The sequence below is a fragment of the Oryzias melastigma genome, linkage group LG8 (genome assembly GCF_002922805.2).
Source record: "Oryzias melastigma strain HK-1 linkage group LG8, ASM292280v2, whole genome shotgun sequence".
NCBI lineage: Eukaryota > Metazoa > Chordata > Actinopteri > Beloniformes > Adrianichthyidae > Oryzias > Oryzias melastigma.
Genome location: NC_050519.1, coordinates 12,471,593 through 12,495,033, shown reverse-complemented (window position 1 = coordinate 12,495,033; position 23,441 = coordinate 12,471,593). Strand labels below are relative to the sequence as shown.

Below are 23,441 nucleotides of genomic sequence, written 5' to 3'. Positions count from 1 at the left end.
GAAAAAGGAAGCAAGTGAGGTGATGAGAGAGCAGAGATGGATGTTGATGGAGTTACCAAAGCACAATCGAGAAGAATATGTCCCGGCAAAGAGAAATGTGATGAAAAAAGGCCAAAGTAGAAAGTTTAAATAAAGTTTTTAACAGCTTTTCTCTCATCGAGGCTGACGAGGACAGAAAAGGGAGAAAGAAAGGAGGGTCTCTGTTACCTTCTCCTCAGTCTCCAGCTCTTTGCTGAGCAGCTTCTTCTCTGTGCTGTGCAGCTGCCTCTGGAGACTTTCCAACTTTTCCTGAAGCATCTAAAAAAAAAAAAGAAAGTGTGAGTAAATAAGAAGCTACCTAAACTAAAAAATCAGGTAAAACCGCAGCAGCTTTAGGGGAAAAATGTTTGTGAACAAACAACATTTAGGAATCAAAGAAACAAGAAGTCCAGGTCATCCTCTTCCTCTCTGTTGTAAGAAATAACACGCCGCAGTTCCTGTCTACCGCCTGGAACCAGATGTTTCCAGTGCACATGTGGACACTTCATCTTAGATTAGCCTGTACAGAAAACAGAAAGTGATGTGCACACACATGCACACACCTCGAACAAGTGTGGGGGGCCTCTGTCTAGCATCAATACTCCTGTCCCCCCCCTCCCCTAACAAGTGGAGCTGAGTGAGAGGGCCAGGTGTTGCCTTTTCGGTTTCTTTTGGAGCTGCAGGAAACACAGTCCAGGTGATAGGCATGACCACCCGATCTACAGCCCACTTTACAGACATAAATCAGACTGCAGAGCTTCAGGGCAAAGATGAACTCCTGCGTAGCACCTGTAGGAAAAGCACCAGAAGGGGGGACCACTGAAGAAAACAGCTTTACATTCAACTTAATATCTAGTACATGCCCTTTTTTGCTGAATCTGATAGAACTATTAATGTGATCATTTTTGTTCAAGTTTCTAGTATTAATATTTTCTTATACAAACACCAAAATAAACCAATTTTCACCATACATTTAAATATGAACTAAGATCGGGTCATTTTGTGTCACAGAACAGTACTTAATAACCTTTTTCACTTTGGATGAATGGAAACTAGAGTTTCTTTTTTAAAATTTCAAATTCACAAAGGTCAATTTATATATAGATTTTTATCTAGGGTCATAGTTAACCTACAGTGTATTCTATCTTCTGTCATTTTTTGGTGCTGCTTCTCTCCAACACAAATAGAACAGAGTTTCTTCAAAACACCAACTAAATTGCCTTAATATCACCAAGTGTTGAAAGAAACACTGACATTTATTTCCAGTTTGATACACAAGAAAATGTTAATAGTCACATCCCTGAAGTCAAAAGTTTCATAAATGTGGCGTGTTTGATTCAGGTGATGTTAACGGCAGTGACCCTCACATACCAACATTGCTTGACCTTTATTCAAACTGTGTGCACAGTTGCGTACATTTCTTGTGCTTAGACCAGGGGTCTCAAACTGGCGACCCGCGGGCCATTTACGGCCCCCAAATTAATATATTGCGGCCCCTGCCCTTAATATGAAAGTTCAATATCTACTAAGCAATGTCTTCTGCATGACCACACTTCTTTAATGGTAGCTTTGTGATGTTTCAGCTTTCTTTATGCTTAAAACTTTGCATTTGCTTTAGTCGTTGGATCTGGTCGTCAGAAAAGTCCTTAGCAACAGTTGCTAGCGTCGTTAGCTCCTGACGTTTCACAGAACACGCAGAAGATATTGCTTAATACCCTCCCTGCTCTGCTCCATTCTGATGCAGACGACTAGATCCATCCTTGTCCGATCTGACATTTGGCTCAAAGCTGCATGGCTGGATAGCTTTAACATTTATAGTACCAGTAATGTTATGGGGGTGGAAGAAACAAATGAAATTCAATGTAGAAAACTTAAATACCCAGAGACCAAAGTCTCTGTGTAGGTGTTATCTTTTCTGTACCAACTCTGCACACACATATTTATTTAAATTACCATGCTTGGGGGATTTTTTTTTTTTTTGAAGAGCCTGATTTCCCCGCACTGTGACGCAGGATTTCTGGACTTCTTCTTCTGGGAAGGGCAGTTAAACACAGGCGTCACTGGTGACATGCACTTTGTTGTGGGTTCTCTTTTGAGATATTCATAACACATTTCGGGGGGAGAAGTTCAGCACTTGTCAGTTCATTAATAGAAGCACATGGGATGATTGTGCTGATGAGCAGGGCTGCTTTGTGAGTCACACTTAAGGGGTTTAGTCACAACTACTGTCAGACAGGACGGACATGCGATACGTCTTTGATCCCTTCAAAACAGCGCGAGATACAGTATAATTTTAATCCCAATAACCACAAAAAAAGACGACTGAAAGCAAAAAGCCTGTGAAGGTGTATGGCTAACACCTGTGACCCCGCGTTCACAGGTGTTAACCATCTACAAAGGCATTATAGATTAATCTAAAGGCTCATAACATTTATTTTAAGGAAAAAAAAGTCTTTCAACTTCACACATAAATACTGCCTCTATGGTAGGATACAGGTTGTGAATTATTGAGTGTAGGAGTTGAAGTGTCTCCAGATACTCAGGGAGATGTGGTATTTATCAGTCCAGCAGATTGGGATGATTGATAACAGGCCAGGAAGAAGGGGAAATCAATTTATTTCGGGGAGTATATAGGGAGCGTGACAAGAGAATGAAGTATGACAGAAGGAGGTGTGTGAAGGGAAAATTTATTGTACAAAAAAAAAAAAACATGTCAATTTAAGAAAAATAACAAAGAGAACCAGAATAATGAATCGAGAAAGGTGAAAATGCGGACAGCGAAAAGGCGGAGGAGGAACGCGGATGAGGTGAAGACGCCGGGGCAGCGGCATACCTCTGCTCCGCCGTCCCGCAGCTGGGAGGCTCGAAGGCCTCCATCACCTCTCCATCAACGTTGTGGCCATGCCTTTTATGTCAAACTTTAGCTCAAAAGGAGTAGCAGACATATCGCTCAGAGCGATCCACGCAGGTATAGGCTTGCATTAATATTAACAGCAAAAAAGGTTCAGCAAATGTGAGAGTCAAATGAGAGTGCTGCATGTACACAAACGTATACGCCTGAGTCATCCTTTCCTGGGTGGTCCTCCTGCACAGATAAGGCAAGCATGTTTCCCTTGGGTGAAGTAAAAGCAACATAGGGCATGGAAGGGGGGGCGGTGGAGAAGAAAGAAGGGAGGGAATGGTGGGAGGAGGAAAAAAAAAAGGCCAGGGGCCTCTTTAAACTTGGTGTTTTGTTAGGAGCTTAGCTGCTCTTCAAGTGTGGCGGGGCCTTCTATTTGCAGCGTGCTGTCAGAAGTTTCTCCCAAAGTCTTGGATTAAAGAGATCCTCTAATGACACTGAGGCTGGACGACTTCAGACAGCAGCAAAAACCTCACACTGCACCGCCTCCAGCCAAGGACGCACAAACACACACATGAGAACAAATACAAACACAAGAGGAAAGAAGCACGTTGTGTGAACGCACACAGCTACTTTAGCAGAGCCCGGCAGTGCGTGTATGATCTAATAGTAAATAATAAAAGAGGTGATAACCTCAAGAAAAGATAGATGGCCGGAGAGATGAGAACACACACTCTTTTATCTGCACTTTTATCAAAGGATTGTGGGAAAGGTAAAGAAGAGAGGAGCTGCAGGAGGAGGTGGAGGACAGAGGTCTCCCTCCTGAGGTGTTTGAGAAGAGAGAAACTTTTGCCTCGCTGCCTTCTCCCCCTCCGTCTGTCTGCGGAGGACTAAAAAGGTGTGGTTTAGCAAGTCGACCACGAAAGATAACAGCGATATCGGTGTGAACCGACTGGATTTCAGCGCTTTGATGCTTTTCGGCACTTTCCCCCCAGAGTGGATTTAGGAGCGCAGTGAGGAGACGTACCATGACGGCAGCAGCTGCCGAAGCCTCCCAAACAGCAAATCAAACTTTTTAAATTCATTTTCTGTGATACGAGAGTGCGTCGGCACAACTACGGAGGCGCCTTTCCCCAGAACTGATGAAAATAGCGAGACAATTGCCGCACTAATGAAGACATGTTGCAACCCAGCTATGCCCACAGGGGGGAACACAGTGCTCTCTATCTTCCCGTCTCTTTCAGATGCAGTGAGCTACGGTAGAAAGAGAATAGGAAACAACTCCAAAATATGTGCCATATGCCTGTGTGTGTGTGTGTGTTTGTTTGTTTGTGTGTGGGCATTCATAAATGTATTCTGTTTATCAACAGTACAGTGTTTAGTGAGCGTTAGCTTCAGCACAACACTGAAAAGGTAAACGAGTATTTTCACTTACCTGATTATTTCATCATTTTTCTCGATTTTGTTGACAGATATAAACTTTCAAAACATTTTTTTTAAATGTGTTTGAGATATCGACGCCATAGCTGGCTGCATGAATGCTTGAGGTTTCCTGGAGGAACTAGAAATCGTTTTCTAGGTTAGATGTTTGGCTCTTCATCCCACCCTTCCCGAAACTTTCACTGTTGTGTACTTGTGTGCTGTTGGACCCTGAGATATGTCAGGGTTTTTAAATATATATGGGATTTTTCAAGTGCTGAGGTTCAAGGGAAGGACACACATTATTTACCATCATCATGGTTTCTCTGTGCGATGCATTGGGCTTGCGGTTTGGTGAGTAATTTCCGCTTGTTGTCTGCCAAAGGACTCTGGTCTGAGAGAGCTGTTTTACTTGTAGCATCCTGGGATGTTATCTTCCAACTCCTTTGATATGTGGATCAAACACTGTCCATATCCGGAAAAATCATCAGTCGGGCAACACAATGCGCACGTGTCGAACATGTCCAAAGATGCACGGGAGTTTACGAACAATATTTATAATAATAGAGGAGCAGAATATATGCATGTGAAGTGCTTTCATTTTTTAGAAATATCAAAAACTTTTTTAAAAGGATCTACTTTATAGACCAGATAAGAAAAAATATATATGAGTCCTGGAATTTCTGTTCAAATCTGAGTCCACACATGTTTGCATGTGTATGAAATCTGGCTGCAGACGGACATGGAAACATCTGCGAAAGTACTCAAGGGAGCCTTTCCTGTAGTTCCTGCAATAGCACACGCCACCTGGAACACATGTTTCCCCCCGCCACACGGGACAAAAACCAATAACGTTTGAAAGTATTTCAAATATTAATGAACAAGGTCGAGAAAAAAAACGAGGAACAAAGATGGATGATACACTTTGAGGAAACGACTTTTCAACTCGCACAAAGGGGCTTGACGGCGGTGAAGGACGGACGTGGGAACAGAGAGGGGGTCGGAGGCATGCAAACAGGCGTTTGAAGCCGGCCTGTTCTCTGCAGCAGCGCACCTGTGATTGATCCACCGCCGCCACTCCTTCCCACGAGTAAAGTCATCTTTTCAAACAAATGCATCCCTACCTGCACAACTGCACATGATCCCTGGGTAACACCGCATGCACAAAGGGCTCAGCACCCAAATCACACAGAATGTGTCAAGTGTGAATTTGACCAAGAATGTGTTGTCTGGTGTACAAAGACCACCACACTTCATATATTCACTCTCATCCTCAAGCAGTGTCAGACATTGGTCACTATTGCATTATGTAACGTATCAGTTCAGCCAGAGGACATGAAGGTGTTAAAGAATGCAGGAGTATAGAAAGAAAAAAGAGAGAGGCACTAACTCAAAGGTGTGTGAGGAGAAAGTGCTACAGATAAATACTCAGTGAAGAGAAGGCGGCGGCGGCGCTCGCATGTCAGCACACACACACAATAGGTGCGCGCGCGGGTCTTTTTGTGTGCACACATTCGGCAGGCAGAAAGACAGGAAGCAGTGCTGTGGGGAGCAGGAACAGCGGTGCTGATCAAAGCCCAGGCGGGTGACACTATGGGCGGAGTGCCATTGTTTATTCACCAGCCACCTCTCCCTTTTGGCAGGGTGAGGTAAGCATGTGGGCTTGTGAATGTGTGTGTAGAAACAGACTTTGAGATGGAAAGAGTTTGAAGATGCGGCGCTGGAAAGACAGGGTGTGTGAGAGAAAAGACACCAGGCTTGTGAGAGAGTGTGTGTGTGAGCCTTTCACTTGGCAGGTTAATGTGGGCCTCAGTTCTATCAGATTTGGCAGCGGCATATTTCAGGTGAACACACATTCACAGTCATACATGGAGTACTGCACACACACATAAGCACAAACAGACCGAAAAAAACAGTCCGCACAAACACAGTAATCCCAAAAGCCTCATTACTAAACTTCACATTTAATTTTAATCCCTGCATATCACAAAAACCAAAACAAGCGGAAACACCTGTAACCATACATAATGAAAAGGAATGGCACTAGGAACATGCCACCGCAGTCCCTCCATCAACAGACTGATAAAAGCTCCGCTATGTGCTTCCTTTAACCCTTTGCTCATTTGGAAAACATATTTTTAAAAACATTGTTCACAAAAGCAATAAGCAGCAGACACTTGTTCTAATTGATTTTGTCATAGCTGGGTAGTTAAAGAGTTAAAGTGCACTCACATGGCAACGTTTGATTACTCAGCTAATGTAAAGGGTAAAGACCATGTTTAAAAAGTTAAAACAAAATTGTCAATGACGTAGTTTCTAACAGACCCCAATGCTTTAAACAGACTTCTATGTGAACCACATAAACAACTTTATCAGTAATGCAAAAGTAGTAAACATCTACAATAGTATGAGGAACTCTTTAAAATATGAATTTATTCATATAGATTTATAAAAATGGTTTTATAGGAAGCTATACTTTTGGAAACAAAAAGAGATGAACGTTCAGGAACATTTTTCAATCAAGTTCCTGGTAGGAATATAAAAGATAAAGATATTTATCATGAAATCGATTAAGCAATCAGTTGAAAACCACAGATTTGAACAAGAAGATGTTATGGTAAAAATATATGAAATTGATAGTGAAATAAAAAGTTTTTTTTTTTAGCCAACTTTGTCAATTTATTTGCTTTTTTATATACATGTATTGCAAACAAAAACATGTTCCTCTACCAAGTTGGGTCAATTTTTCCATCATTTTAATCAATTCAATCATTTGGCAGAAGATGCAGCACCACAAATAAAACCTGAATAAATGAAACTGACATACTTTATTAATCACAAAGAACAAAACAGCATAAAAGACCAAAAATGGCAGGTTTTGTTAAACACATTTTGATTCTGTTGCTTAATAACGTTAATGGGTTTTGTCCACTGACTGCATATGAGAGCTGGACAGAGTGAGTGTGATGTCACCCATAGAAAATGGGCTCCAACTTAATGAAGTCAATTGTCATGCTACAGAAGCTGCCATGTTGGAGCCAGAAGATGCCAATAAGCAGTGATTGGTCCAAAAATGTTTGAATGAAAACCAGTCTCTTTGGTTAGTGTATTTCTTGAGAAAAAATATAACAAAAAAAAATTAGGATGGACAATAAAACACATTGAAAAAATGTATTGGGGCAAGAGCGGTTATTCTGATAATTTCTCAATAGAATTTTGTGGACTTTTGGCTTCTTGGAAATTTCCTATTTGGAACACCGAGGGGGAGGAGTCACCTAGTCCAGTTTTCATATACAGTCAATACTTATGTTTCAATGCCATTGCATAAATATACAGTTTAAACTCTATATTTTGTAATTTTGTCCTAAATCAACTTTGAATAAGCAGGATAAAATATGTAACTATAACATTATTTGTATTTTTATACTTTTATATGAGTAAGCTTCTTAAAATTGACTTTTGACAACCTATATGATCTTCAAAAGAATGACCATGGTTGTCGTCTGCAGAAAGATGCCAAAAACAGACTTATACATGTACGTACACGGAAATATGGCACCCAACATTTCCACCCAGACGACACAAATACACTCCTTCGTCTAAACGTCACATTTACAAAAAAAATAAACCCACATAATAAGCATACTTAAATGAAGTACTGTTGTTCTAAAAAAGGCCTTTATGAGATTTAAAGGTCTCTGCAGCTAACACCCATATTTAAGAGATCTGAGTACAGTAGGGCTGCAGAGGAAGCGGCGTTCTGGTTAGACATAGCAGAATGGGGATGGCGAGGAAATAGGGGACATCTGATCCGCAGCAACATACATACAGAACAACTGTTTTGGGATTATCTCAATTCAAATGCGCGGCTAACTTTGATGTTATTTTCTTCTCCACCCATTGTCTGAAGCCCCTCGCTCTCGTCATAATCCCAGCCCTTTGAAGTGAGCAGCATGGAAACAATGTCAGCAGGCGACGCGCTCCCTTCAGATGGCCCACTGACAGCTTTCCGACGGTCCTTTCTTCTACTTTTCCCCCCACAATCCTCTCAGTTCACACACTTCCTCCACTCTTCCTTTGCCTCACCCTGATTTTGTTTATCATTTTCATTCATTAAACTTTACACTGAATTTTTCCACAATTTCCTCATTTTCCTTCTATTTCTAGGCGGCTAGAATTCCCCATTCCATGTGCATCGTTTGGATTTAATTTCGTCATAACTGAGAAAGGTATTAATAAAGATGTCACTAATAGAAAGAGAAAGCTTGTCCTGTAGACGGGAAAAACAGCAGTCCCTTATGTTCATGTGAGGAAAGTACATAGATAAAAAGTGCTTCAAATAAAGTAATTCATAGGTACAAGTAAAAAAATTACACAGCAGTTAGTTAAATTTTTATGAGCGACCATAAAAGGAGTTTTAAAACAGAAGGTCATCTTTTTTTTTTTTGCTGGATGTTACATTTGTTTACCACAAAGTACCTTAAAATTTAGCTCCAGCTGTTTTTAAAATGACGGGAACGTACCATTTAGGGGGATGAGTCATTTACTCTATCAGCCACGGTTACACAGACCGAATACTGCTGGTTGATGCTTTTCTCCCACTAAGGATGAAAGAAAGGCGACCTGCCAGTAGCCGTTACGTCTACAAAGCTTCTTGACCGTTTAAGCAGAGTGAGGTTCAAGGTGGGCCTGGTTGGAGAGGAGATCGGAGAGCCAAATCACAGAGCTGCCTCCTTTCTGTATGAAGCGGGATTCACAAACAGACAAGACTGTGTTTGGAAACACAGCCTGATCCCAGACACAACAGCTCTTTTTTTGGGTGAGCCACGCCTAATCAACTGCTGCTGTCTTCCTGTCTGGTTTAGGAAAAATGAAAGAGCCTGAGGGTAAATAGCATATGAAGAAACTACACCGAAAAATGTGTCAAATGGCTCATTTGTCTTAAAAATATTGGTAGTTAATTATATTTTTTAATGGAAATGATAATAAAAAAGAATAAACAATCTGTGTGAAGCCGTGATGGTGACGTGTTCACGAGACTCAGCCACACTACGGGAGTATGCAAGTAGTCATAAAAATATATTAACTCTTTATCACCTGTGTTGTCAATGGCGACACTTAAATAACAAGTACATTATTTAACATACCGCAACCTTCCAAACCATTAGCACGATCAACGTAATTCCATCTGTTTCTGGAGCAGAGAAAAGTGGTGCAAAGCCGCTTTTCTCTGCTCCAGAAACAGATGGAATTACGTTGATCGTGCTAACGGTTAAAAAGCTACAGTAAGTCAAAGAACATGAACACTAAAGCTAAAGCTTTAAAGTCAATAAAGTTTGAAGGGTGACCAAACACTAAATCAACTTTTTTAAATCAACGTCAAAAAATGGGGTTTTAAAAGTGCTCTCTGTTCGTCCTTGCCACATTTTTGACAATTTACAATAAACGTTTTTAGTTCCTGAAAATACCGTCTGTGTGCTGCCCCCTACAGGTTGAAATGAGATATTACAGTTGAATTTTGTGATTGGTGAACTGGTCCAAGTTCCACATCATTTCAGAAGTTTCATGTCATCGTGCTCTCCATCTCCGTCTTGGAATCTGTAATGGCCGGTTGTTAGCATGTTAGCATTAGCATGGCTCGTAGGTGTTTTGCCGTCGGTTGTCAAAAATCTACTGGCTTGCACAACTTTCCAGTGGACTCCAGTGATTGAGTAAAATTGGTATTAAATTTGGTGAATGCTGTCCTGGTGATGGGATTTGCGATGAATGTTTCACTTTACTTTTATTAAATTAAAGTTTCATAAAAAAGTGTATCCTAATCAAAATATATGCAATATAATTAAACTACAAATAAAGTACGGCACTTTGTCTCTTTTAATAATAACTTGTCAGTCAACATGATTGCTAAGGTAGTGGTTCTGACCTTGTTGGTATGATCGGCATGATGGGTAATTCTTCTTCTCTCTTCGTCCCAGCGAGCGTTGGCCTCCTTCAGCTGCTTCTCCATTGCCTGCTTTGTACGAAGCGTCTCCTCCTTTGAGTTGCACACGGACTTCTGCAGCTCTGCAATAAGCTATTTGGAAAAAAATATATAGAATTAAAAGAATTTGACCTTTTTTCAAAATGACATGCTAAATTGGAGGTTATATGTTTTTGTTCAGTGCATGAATGCCGGAGCTATTCAATTGTTTCCTGCATTTTAATTCATTGCTATTTGAATTTTGACGGTCACCGCAGACACAAATGTTAAATGTATATGGACTTGTTTCATTTAATAACTACTCCTGACCAGTTATGCTTTGTGATTGTTCTTCCTGCCTTCCTGAAAATATGACAATAAATAAAACAAACGAGTAGTTATGATGTTTATTGCATTTACTGCCAAAAGGGAGGTAAACTAAAACCACAAAATCCTGCTTAGCACAAAAAAGAACTGCCATAAATTATGCCTTGAAAGATGGTAAGTACAAACAAAAATCACATTTGTGGTGATTGACTGCTTGGAAAACAAGTATGTGAGCACTTTGACGTCACACGTTGGTTTGTGGACTGCCACCACCAAGCCTCAAGATTGTCATTTCTCTACTTGAATCTTGTGATGTGCAGGCATGGATGTGGCTATGAACCCATGAATACAGCTGCCACTGCATGCACTTGTTAGAAAAATGATTCAATCGTACTTATGCATAAGTGAAGTTTGAGTTTTACACTAGGCAGGGAACCTTTTGAACTGTGTTGTAAATAATGTAATTAATGATGAAACTAGAGCATCTTTAATTAATAAACCAATCTGATCTCTTTGATACTGACATTTTAAGTGGGACAACAAGAATATTTTCAAGTATTTTCCCACCTAATAAGCTTAGAGAAGTCTAATGTTTTTGATGCACTTCAACTGTGAGGAGGAATGTACAAAAAAAAAGAATCCTTGAAATAATTTTGTGTGATTTATGTTTGTGTAATAGTGCAGAAAATGTGTATTTTGCCAATAACAAAACTTCACCTGAATACTTTATAATGTAACCCTGGTTTTGGAATGACAGAGGTTCCTGGTTTGCACTTTTTCTGTGAGTTTGGTCCATTCCTCCATATAGATCTTCTCAAGAACTTTGATGTTTTGGGACTGAGAAACACAGACTCAAGTCTCTCCACAGATTCTCTAGTGGACTGAGGTCTGGAGACTGGCGAGGACACACCAGAACCTTGAAATGATTTTTAGGAAGCCACTGCCTTGTCACCTAGACAATGTGTTTGGGATCATCGTCAAGTGGGAAGAACCAGTCAAGTCTTATCCTTCTCACTAATTAAAGACGTATTTTTAATTCGCCCAAAATCTCAATATATATGACTCCATTCATCCTTTCCTTAATATGAATCTGTCACCCTAATATGACCTTTTCCCTCACTGTTCTCTAGATCATTATATAGCAACAGCATACAAATAAATCCCTTACAAAATGGGATTTCCTAGATTTTTTTTTACCAATAATAAACATTTTTTCTCTCAGCAAGTGGGACAACTTGCATAAACTGACAGTTTTTACCCATTTGTCGTAAATGTAGTCTGACAAAACTCCACCACAGGACATTTTCAGCCAGTAAGGAATACGTGTCTTTTAACTGACAAAAATCAACCTGGAGCCAGATCAGAAATACGAGAAAAAAGTCAAAGGCAGTCAGATTAAGCAGCTGAAGCACGTGATTATCACCGTTCTAATTGCTGCAAGGAAGAGGATATACATAATTGGTCAAGCAAATTGACTTTGTGTTTACCTTAAACCCCACACATTGCATTTTTTATATCTTCAACTAACACAACTTTGCATTAATTTATTAAAGTTTTTGCTAAAGAAAACCACAGAACTAACAGAAAAAGTTGTTCAAAAGAATCAAAAAATAAAGTTTGTCTAACATAAATATTGTCGTCTATTATTTTTGTGCTTTTATTGTAAAATTCAGCCATGATCCTTTAAAGAACCACATTCAAACACGGTGAATCCTGTAAACCAGAGTAATAACAGACCTTAATAAGACATTTTTGCATATAAACTTTGACCTTGATCTTCAATGAAAACTGCACCCCTGTGCTGCCTACTCCCAGTGAGGACAATCACAGATAAAGCACTGATCCTCCACCTCCATAACCACCACCACCCACTGTAACCTGATCATTAGGACGGGAAAGAGAGGCACCGCTCCACGCGGTTCACAGGTCACCCAGGAGGACCACTCACAGCGAGATGCTTAACAGACACCATTGAATGTGAGAGACACTAATTAGGACTGTCTGTGTACGTGTGTGTTTGTGAATGAAAGGGGCAGACAAAAGCAAAGACGCGCAAAAGTGCATAACAGAAGGGATGTGTGTGCGTGCACACAAGTTGGCATGTATACACTTTTGTGGTGCAGCTCAAGTCTTCAAGGATAATGTATGGCATGGCATGATTTTAATTGGGCTATTAGACATGCAGCTAAGCTGGAGAGCAATGCCCCCTGTCAGACGCTGAGGGGTTAACAATCAGGGGTTAGCCTTTGAGGTTCAAAGACGTCTTGTTTACATTTGACTGAGTTGCCCCAAAGGGAAGGCAACAAATATGTTCCACCTTTACCTTTTAAGACAAAGCTGCTAAGGCCCTTGACAAATGCTCTGAATTAACCAAACACATTAATATGTTTGCAAGAAAAAAATCCCTCGTCTTCTGCATAATCCTTCTGTACAACAACACATGCAACAAAGGTGTTGAATGCTGCGCACGTTGCTTTAATGTCAGAGTGTGTTGTTTGTTCAACACTCGCCAACTCCGCGTCCCCAAAACAGAGGATTAATCACTTGTTGCTCGTCTGTAGAGACACACCGCATAAGAAGCGGGTAAACATGGCTGAACTTTGGAACAGCCTCAGCCGTATTTTGAAGTTAAGCACTGTGTAACCCAATAAGCTACTGACTTTTTTTTTTTTTTTTTTTTTTTTTACAACATCTGCTTGTCAACCTCGCTTTCAACTCAAAGGCATTGCCAGACAACCCAAAATGTAGGAGGTTTAAAGAAAAACGAGCCCACCCCCACTACCACTGAATCTCCTTTGTGGGTAATAAGGTGCAATTATGGCCAAATGATTGTAATATTTCAGACGTCCACAAAAACGAGCTTTGGAGCTTTCTTTTTTTGCGTAAACACAACTTGGTTTGAATCTGGTGAGAAGAATCCTCCCGCATTTCGAAAGACAATTTCTGAATGAAAGAGAGCGGGTGAAGGAGAGGAAAAGAATTACCTGAAGTGAACCTGAATGAGAGAATTAGCACAAGACTCCATGACAGGAAGAAAACAAGCAGGTGTGGAGATGTGATGAAAAGGTTTGGAGATGACTGAAATGTAGGGTAGAAGAGCAAGTGATGACAGTGGAACAACTACAAGGAATCAGCAGGAAACTTTAGCTTAACTTTAAAAAAAATATATATTTTTTTTGCAGGTAGCATCATTGACGAGTCAAATTCCTAAACATTTTCTATTAAGGCTGAGTATCACAAGCATTAGATCGATCTCTACTTTTACAGATCAATTATTTATCTATTGAGCTTAGATTGGTTCAGATTGATTTTTATCAACCCAGCCCAATATTCTAACACAAATTTAGATTTTTCTTTAATTTGATTTATTAAAAGCAGATATCTTGTTTTTTCTGTATTACTTTTGTGTTTTAAACTTTATTGAAAATACACAAATACACAGAACATGTAAACATCTAATCAAAACAGTAAATATAATAATAGTATTTTAACACAAATTGGAAGTTACAAGCGGACATCTAACTAAATCACTAATGGTTTATGACATCAAACCAAAAGAAAAAGAAAAAATAAATAAATAAAACTTAAATCTGAAAAAATAAAATCTAAATCAATTAAAATGAGATAATTTGATGATTTCAAATCATGTCATCAGGAATAAATAGTCTGACCAATGATAGGTAAGATCAATACAGGAGCTAAACACCATCACTGTCCTGTAGAAGTCACTGATTAATATGGATTTAGTTCAGTTTTTATTTTAAAATTATAACTTGTTTTATTGCACAAAACATTAAAAAAATAATAAATTGAAACAAGTACACACCATTTGTGATGATTTGAAAGAGGGCGGCCAATTTAACAGGTGTATTTTACAGCTGCAATAAATCATTTTGGCCACCTGGGGGCAGCTACACAAACTGTTTTCCTGCATTTTATGCAAAAAATACTCTATACATATTTACTACTTATATATATAAAATGAGGGAGTTTATATCATGACTTGATTTGCCTCGTTCTTATATTTTAGGCTTCACAAAGAGAAGAGCGGTCTTAACGTTGAATAATAAACTAAATTAGCACCAGAAAGTACATTTGTTTGCTGCTAAACTTTAGTTGTGCTGTGTGGACAGATTTATTTGGAATTGGCAGCAGCTCACACGCCCTCTGCTTGAGGTTAAAGGCCACGATGGCTCACTGTGTGTCCAGAAATGGTTGTGTTACGGTGTCACACAGCAGGGTTGAAAAGAGGGAATATAGAATGAAAGAAGGGAAGATAAAAGGTAGACGGAAAAACTGATTACCTGGGCAGACTTGGTGAGCTTCTGACTGTACTCCTTCTCAATCTGCTTCATCCTGCTGTTGGTCTGCAACACAAAGACGAGGGGTGGAGGGGGGTTGAGAGGGAGATACGCAAACGGGTGGAGGGAGGGACACAAAAAGAAGAGATAAAGTTGTGAAATTCAATCTCCCGTGAGGAAGGAAGTGCACCGACAAAACAGCATTCCGGTTTATTTTCTCACATAGGCACACACCGACACTGGTGTTGACCTCTGTCTCTTGGCAGTGTTTCCCTAGGGTGCCGGCCTGTCGCCCCCTGGCGCAATGCCAGTCCCGGGGCTTATGAGTGCCAGCAGGTAATGATGGGCACAGAGCACATTGGGCACCAAGCGCCTTTGATCTCCTGCCAACAATTCATCACTTAACAAGTAGAGAGGGGATTATGGGGTGAATTAAAATGTTGCTGCCAATTAGCTTTATTTGGAAAAAAAGAATGATAATCGAGAGAAGCAGCGAGATGCAACAGGGTGGAGACCGAATTCGGTGTTGAACCTTTACTGAGCGTTGCTCGTCTCTTTGTTTTCGGTCAACTCTCAGTGGAAAGCTAGCCAGCTGGAAGCACAGGCTAATGCAAAATCTGTCTACTTTCAGTGCTGAAAGGCCGTGCTTTCAGAAGAGGCTGGACAGTGGAGGCAGATAATTAAGTGTGAAGTGCTGGAATTCCACGGTGAGCAGCACACTGGACTGCAGGTAGACCAAAGCTCAAAAGAGAGTATATTTAATGGAAATTATTTTCCTAGTCTGTTATGTTTTGCATCTGGTTTTCAGTGATATAAAAGTGTTCAATTTAGCTCAACCAGCTCCCTTTATTATGTAAAACACATTTTAAAAGTCAGTTGATTTTCCAAAATCGAATCTAACAAATTTAATTGATGAATCACTTTAAAGACTCAATCTGATGAAAATTGTGTTTTTGGTGTTTTTAACATGATGGAGGACATATATCCAAAAATAAGGCTTAAAATAGCATGTTTGGGAAGTTCTTTATTCAAATTGTTGTGAATCAGGAGCACACAAAAAAAGGTTGTTTGGAATAAGCTTCTATCTGTGACATAGAAGCTACTACAGCAATCCACTTGTAGGAAAAATAGATCCATGAATTCTTTATTTTCTTAATCTGAGCTGGGATTATGCTCAAAACTGTACGGCTGGATAGCTCCGATATTACTCGCCAATTTTGTTGCACCGGTAATGTTAGGTTTGGGATGTGAGGAGCTGTAAACTAGCAGGAGAGCACATAATTAGACCGAAGGATTACTCCACACCAATGGTACCGCCCACAAATTAAGAGGTAAATTCCAATCAAATACTGCCGCTCTGCAGAAACTATGTCCAAGAAAACAACAAAAGTTTTTTTTTTTCATTTTGGCTAAAAATAGCATAATCACAAGACCATTGAGAATGCTACTTAAAAAGATGATCGGAGTGGGACTTCAAATGAATTCTGGATGAGTCCTCTGAAGATAAAACACACAAGGTCTGATTGTAACGTTCCTTCAGCGATAAACATCCCATGAACAAAAGCATCCCCTTCACAGGCGTCACCACCTGAGCTGAATTTGGGCTCAGCACCCAACCCAAACACTTCCTGACAAACACCACCGTCCGCTATAAAGGGACACACCTGTCACCACGGATACACATAGCTGTCACCAAGGATACAGGCCTGTCTTCCTGAGCCAGGACTCTGAGTGGCGGCCCGCTCGTCCCGAGGGGCCCTAAAGCAGCTGATGAGAGGGTGGAGGACAAAGAAGGGTGTAGAAAAAGAGTAAAAAAGAACTGTGTGTGGGAGAGGAGCTTAAATGGGGGTTCATCCTCTTTACAACCAGCGCCATTTGTTGTTTTCTTTTACAGCAGTGGGACCGCTCTGTGCTTGGCTGCAGCTTTGCAAAGTGACATGTGGAGGATAAAAGACAATCTGTTCGCTGGCTGAGCATTTGAATTCTTTCACTCAGTGTCATTAACTTTGCTGTCAGATTAAAGATCAGGCACTTTTAATTCAAATTATTACACCACCATTAGTGTGCTGTACTGTATAAGACACATATGAATAGATTCATGCAGACACATTGCCATATTTGCATTCAAACAAGCTCAGATGTTTCATGAAGACAGAGATTCTGCTACTAACCTATTCCTTTTACCTACAATCAACTCAGGGGAATTTCAGCAGAAAGCATTCTAAAAACATCATATGCTTTCCTGCTTAACCATCTAAACACACATGACTGGAAGAAGACAACGATATGATAGCACACGTCAGGGACAAAAATCCCCACTGGACTGTGACAAACACAAAGGTGGAAAACAGAGCTGAATTAAAAGAGCAGCCATATGTGTGTGTGTGTGTGTGCGTGAGGGTGTAAGAACTTTCAAAGAGACTACCTGTGCCCTGCCAAAGGCATTTTTGTGCTGAAGGCACTTTGAGGTTGTATCAGGCTCCTCAATCACCTTATAATCCTAGCAGTGTGTAGCGCAGCTGCTTTGAAGTGTGTGTTTGTGTACAGATACTTTGTGTGTGTTCTAAAAAAGAGTGGAAGTGGATATGAAAGCCAAAGAATACGCCGCTTACCAGAACTTAATTAATAATCCACAGTGGGAACCAGGCCAAACACACATGCAAGTAACAATGTCGTGCTAAAAAAAAACCCTGACAGAAGTGGCAGAAAGCCCACTGATAACTTTCTTTCGCACCCTTGAAGACAGACTTATTCAAACAGAGATAACAGACAAACAGGATTTGTGGCTTTGATCTGTGGCTGTTTGGAAATAGGCTTTGTTAAAGGTGTGCACACCCGGAACACGGTTGTGCTGTCGCAAAGCGGGAGGAAACCACAAGAATATTTTTGTTAAGCTGGGTTCTGAAAGTGTCTCACGTTGGCACGTTGGGTCAGAATGGTCAGTCAAGTTGGTATAAAAAAGTGCTTTGTTACGTCCACACAAGGGGTAGGTCTCCAGGGCCGGATGTTACTGTAACCCAATAGACAATGTAATATCCCCATTGACAATTTCACTTCCTCTGATGGAGGACTTGGCTTTTATGTTGTTCTAAAACTGAAACAAAAACTACATTAAATTCAATGTTTCAGTAAGGAAATCTATCAGTGTTTGCAACAGACCGAAGTTCTTAGGACTAAAGGAACCCTTGTTTTTTTAATAATGTCACAAAATATTATTAAGTCAATTCTATTGATTTATAGACTTCATGCAAACAAAAAGAAATACTTAAGTCTCCCTAAATATAAGAGAAATGCAATGCCACCAATAAATATTTTAAGAATAAATAATTTGTACATACAACATATGTAAGTACTTGATAGTCAAGTACTGTACATATAACATATGTATGCAGAATACTTGATTGTAGACACGTACAGTCAAGTACTGTACAAACAACATATGGTTGTACAGTACTTGATCACATACTGTGCATATGTACAGTTTGTGATTGTACAATATAAGTCCTTTTCTGTATTGATGTCAGTGTTTTTACACTTTCTTGGATGTCAAACACTGATATCAAGGCAAAAAATGGTATTGTGGACACACAAAGAAAGGAAATGTGCTATATAAATAAAGATTGATTTGATTTGATTTGAAATTAGAAATAAAACTAAATATACTTTTCAAAATATATGTTAATAAACTCATATTTATGGATAACTCTTAGAAAATTTACCATTTGTGAAAGAGTACAATTTTTTGGGTGAAACCAGTAGGGAATTGCTACATTCAGAATTAAATATATTAGATAGTCAGTGAATCAGGAGACAAAAACCTGACATGGATGACAAATGTCGCAACAAATCTTTATATTAAGCTTAAATTAATGAAATAACATATTGTTGCTGGTCTTTAAATCCCCATAGTTCCTCTAAAGAGCTGTTTGGTCCAAATGCATATAATACAGCTGCAGCTTGATGTATCAAATGCACAAAAACTGCATATTTTAGTGATGTATAACAAAACATACTTTTAAATGGCTGCTTTTAGTTTCACCCTGCACACAACATGCTGTTTATTACTCACTAGGGAGCTGATTTATGGGATCCAATTCTTGAAAACAACAAAATCTGGATCTAAATAAAAGCTTTTTTTTTTTTTTTGCACTCCACAAAGTCTTCTGCCTCAGTCGCAGCAGTATTTGCGAGCAGTGAAAACGACAAGCTCACCATGCATGTCTCTCGTAACAATTTCAGTTCAATCCGCCAACGAGGGGAACTGGGAGATGTTATTTGCTCGTTTGTCTCTAATCGTTGCTGTCTTGCTGTATTTTGGTGCGTGTGTTTGTGTGCGTGAGGGGGAGTGGAGCTGCTGTAATGACAAGAGGCTTTATTTCCATTTCACAGTTTGCCATCAATGCTTGTCAGTAGTAATTCTCTTCATAGTCAGTGCTGCATCACACAGTAATAATGCATCACGGACACACACACATATGCAGGGATAAACACAGATTGTGACACACTAAAGGTTCAGAGATTGTAGACTAACTCCATACATGAAAACCTATTAGATCCATAAAGAATGAATGAGAAAGGCCATGACCTCATAACATCGATAAGCTGCTAAATCAAAGCTCGCCTTAACTCAAGCAGGTGGGCAGACACCACAAATGAAATCTAATGGCGATGCTTTCTGGACTAGTAAGAAACAGTTAGGTGTAACATTTTCATTTGCTGAGCTCCATCCTGGTGCAAATTTGTCTAGTTTTAGGTTTATAAGACCTGACAAGCTGTGTCTTTACACCTCCGCCTCTGCTTCCATCACTCGTTTCAGTGATGTTCGGTGATTTTTGAGATTTATTCAGAAGTCAGATAAAAAAAATAAAAAAAAGCAGCCCAAAAATCATCATGTCCCACTTAAAACTCCACTTCAAACCAAAGTGTAATCTACAGCGTGCAACAAGATGGGGAGCTGCCTGACGCCATGTCTTAATGCGATTGAGAAAGTGTGCCGGTTCCCTCCCTCCTCTCGGTTGACTTCAAAAAGTGAGCAAGGGAGCTATGTGATGTTTTTTTGGGACAGCAGAGCCTTTACTTTGACTCTTTCATCTGCTGGGTGACTCACTCGCGCTCCCTCTCTGCCGCCGGGCCTTTTGGTGCGCCGAGGAGACGAATAGGCTCACATAGGTCTGAGCATGGCTACACATACACAAATACACAATGACGGTTTACACACAAACAGGCTTCAGCGCACAAATCCTATTCCAAACATGTAGATCTAATAATCTGAACAACAAACAGCCTACAATTTAACTCCTTCTGCCCTGGAGTCAGATTCCTCGCTTTTGCCTCACCCGACCCATTGTTTTTGTGACTCCGTACATGTGAGGTGAATGTGCGCTCGCTTTGATCATCCCACCAGCTCGCGCAGTGTTCTCGTTGAAACCATGACCAACAGAGTAACATGATTTGGTGTATCTCCAAATGGCAGGGGACCAAACCATTAAGCCAGCTGTGACGGTTAGAAAAAGAGAAGACACAGCTGTGACAATGACAACAACCCCGCAACACCATCTTCTGGCAGAAGACGTTAATGTCTCCGGTGGCCAGGATCAAAGCTGGAGTAACTGGATTGACACAGATGTAAACGGTTGTATCACAATCTAAGGTTACAAGCGTCTAAACTCAGTTATTTTCCTTTTTTCTATTCTTCACTATAGTAACCTTCAACTACAAAATGATAAAACATTTAGAAAGTTAACGGTTTTGGGGGTTAAAAGCAGCTTCAAGTCTAACATAAACAAAAAAGTACTGTTCAAAATGGGTGATTTTTGTTCAATCCCCACCAAAAGATTACTCTTTGGGACAAAAACTTTAATTTTCCTTTAGATCGGGGAATCCAAACTTTTGAGGTCAAAATATGTGTCGGCCAATCAATCAGGTTACATTCTTTTAAACCTTAAATGAAGGGTACAATGTGTTTAATGGAAACTTCATTGCAATGGCATACTTTGAATTTCTTCATATAGAACAGAAAAACAGCTGAATAAATTTTTACCAAAATTACAGTAAATTTCATATTTAAAGATATTTTTTTCCCAGTTAGTTAGTCTTTCCTAGCATGTCTCGTCTTGTATTACTTCTTGACATTAAACTCCTAAAAAACAGCCGGTCTCTTGTCATATTAGGCAAACACGGTTGTTTTGTATTTTACTGAATAAATACTCTTCTGAAAGCGGCAACTTCAATTTTTTTTAAATTTACAGTCAACATATTTTAAATGAGCAAGAAAGTTGTAAAAAAAATGGTCGTGCCATAGTGTTGCCACAGGTTTAAAACGGCTTTTAACATAATTTACTCATCAGTCAATCCCTTTTCTATTCCCGTTTTGTCCCTTTCGGGGTCACAGGGCTGCTGGAGCCTAACCTGGCCAGTCATGGGCGAAGGCAGGGTACACCCTGGACAGGTCGCCAGTCTGTCGCAGGACCACACCCATCACACCTAGGGACAATTTAGAGTAACCAATTAACTTATGAAGCATGTTTCTGGCCAGTGGAAGGAAGCTGGAGTCCCCGGAGAAAGACCAAACATCCACGGGGAAAACATACAAACTCCACACAGAAATGATGGTTGTGTTTCAGGTCCCCCAGCCGGGAACTGGGGGCCTACCTGATGTGAGGCAAGAGCGCTAACCACCAGTCATAACCTAATTTAGCCAATTTCAATCAATTAATTGTACACATACTTTATAAAATGCTGGCTATTATCGATTTTATGAAAGGAGCCTGTAGGCTGGTGGAAATTTTAATGCAGGGCACATTTGGCCCACGGGCCGCACTTTGGACATGCCTGCTTTAAATGAAACCTCAAAGCTTTAGTCACACTTTACACCAACACTAAATTAGATATTTATTCAAAATATTTTCTACAGTTAAACTTCTGGACTTATTATTCTCCTATCGCCTCAGGACATCAACTTTAGGTCAATGAAAACTCAACGAACCACATTCAAAAACAGAGATAAAACACACTACTACCTTTATACAGTACAATCCAAACAAACACTTCAAATCCGGAAAAAGAAAAAGAACTGGATCTTACTGCGCTGTCATTTTCAAAATCAGCTGTCTTGGGTGGTCTGATCCCAATTCTATGGTTCTAAATATAGAGAAGAATGCAAAACATCACGGCCACATTTAAAGATGGTCAAGGGAGCCTGTGTCCACAAATGGAGCATATTTCAAAGCCAAAAAACTTATTTTGCAGCTTTATTGAATATATAAAAAATGCATTTCTTATAATATAATATAAATAATCAAACTTTTTTTTCATTTTACATGCTCTGTGATGCCCCCGGACAAAAGCTGGCACTTTATTGAACAAATATTTCCAATTTAACCTTTTATTAGAGATCTCCACTGACAAGAACCTGACTGGAGCGCCTCCTCTCACCAGAAGGAAACTCCAGTTGAAACTACAGAACATTTTCTCACACATTTATCAGCAAAATTCGCTCATGTCTTAACATGCACATAACCACCCCACTGAAGTAAGCACATTTACCCATGGGGCAAAAAAAAAAAAAAAAAAGGAGTAATTGCAAGGAGGAGGCCTGTTCATTTTTACAGGTTAGAAGGCATCAGTCTGTGTCAGAAGAAGTCGTGCCTTTGATGTCAGGGAGGTCACCCGGGACATCGCCAGAGGGACACTGATGCTATGACACAGTGAACAGGGATTGGCTACTTTTAGCCCCGAAAAGTTGCTTTCTCATTGGCTGAGACAGAGCCTTAAGGTGTTTTAGTCACACTCGGTTATTTTGTGATAAAATGCTCCACTCCTTTGATCTGTAGTAAAAGCAGGCATGTGCATAAACACACATGGAGGCCGCACAACTACCTGTATTTTTCACAGCTTCCCGTCACTCGATAAATTTTGCATATATGTATACAAACGTTCATTTATTATTTTTGCCTCCAAACTATCAAATCCAGCATTCTAGCTGAGGCCATCTCTTTATTAAAAAAAAAGTTCTGAGCTTTCCCAACACTTGAAAGGAAAACTGGGGGTATGGGGAAAAGACAGAGAAAAAGAAGGGGGTGAAGGTGTGGGGCGACATAAGAAAGTCAGATAAGGATGTGGGCCGGGTGAGAAGCAGAGCTCCTCGGTCACTGTAGTCCAGAGATGAGACGTGTTTATCAGGCGCAGAAGCAGCCACACAGCCCCTTCATGGCAGAATGGAGATTGAGAGGTCTGAGGTTGTGTGTGCTCATTTTTCCCTCACACACAGAAAACAGACTTGCAAAGATAAACTTCAATAGCATCCAGACTAACACCCCCCCCAACACACACACCTCTTCCTTCCACTGCTTCTTCCATCACTTTTCTGTCTCAACTTTCTTTTTTGGAGCAGATCAAATATATGATTCCTTCCTCCGGTCTGATCTGATTTCCTCTGATTTTCAGTTTCTCATTATTTCATTGCAAAAGCTTTGACTGTCTACTCCCAAAACATCTACCAGTGCATCCAACCAGCCCCTTCTCCCCTTTCTTGGTCCTGTCTTTAAACTCATGCGACTTTGATGAGAATCCATTCATG

At 40.1% G+C, this 23,441-nt stretch overlaps 1 protein-coding gene across 4 annotated transcripts in view; it reads right to left on the bottom strand.

Moving 5' to 3' along the window:
* The window catches only part of cep112 (centrosomal protein 112), an 89,228-nt gene that overhangs the window by 8,592 nt on the left and 57,195 nt on the right, over window positions 1-23,441 (bottom strand). For 3 of the 4 annotated variants that reach the window (XM_036213270.1, XM_024272715.2, XM_024272717.2), the window contains 3 exons: window positions 14,867-14,929; window positions 10,200-10,349; window positions 208-297 (listed from right to left, as the gene is read on the bottom strand). In XM_036213270.1, coding sequence (XP_036069163.1) covers window positions 208-297; window positions 10,200-10,349; window positions 14,867-14,929 — 303 coding nt within the window. The remainder of the gene's footprint in view (window positions 1-207; window positions 298-10,199; window positions 10,350-14,866; window positions 14,930-23,441) is intronic. The other variant, XM_024272716.2, reaches the window with a different exon arrangement.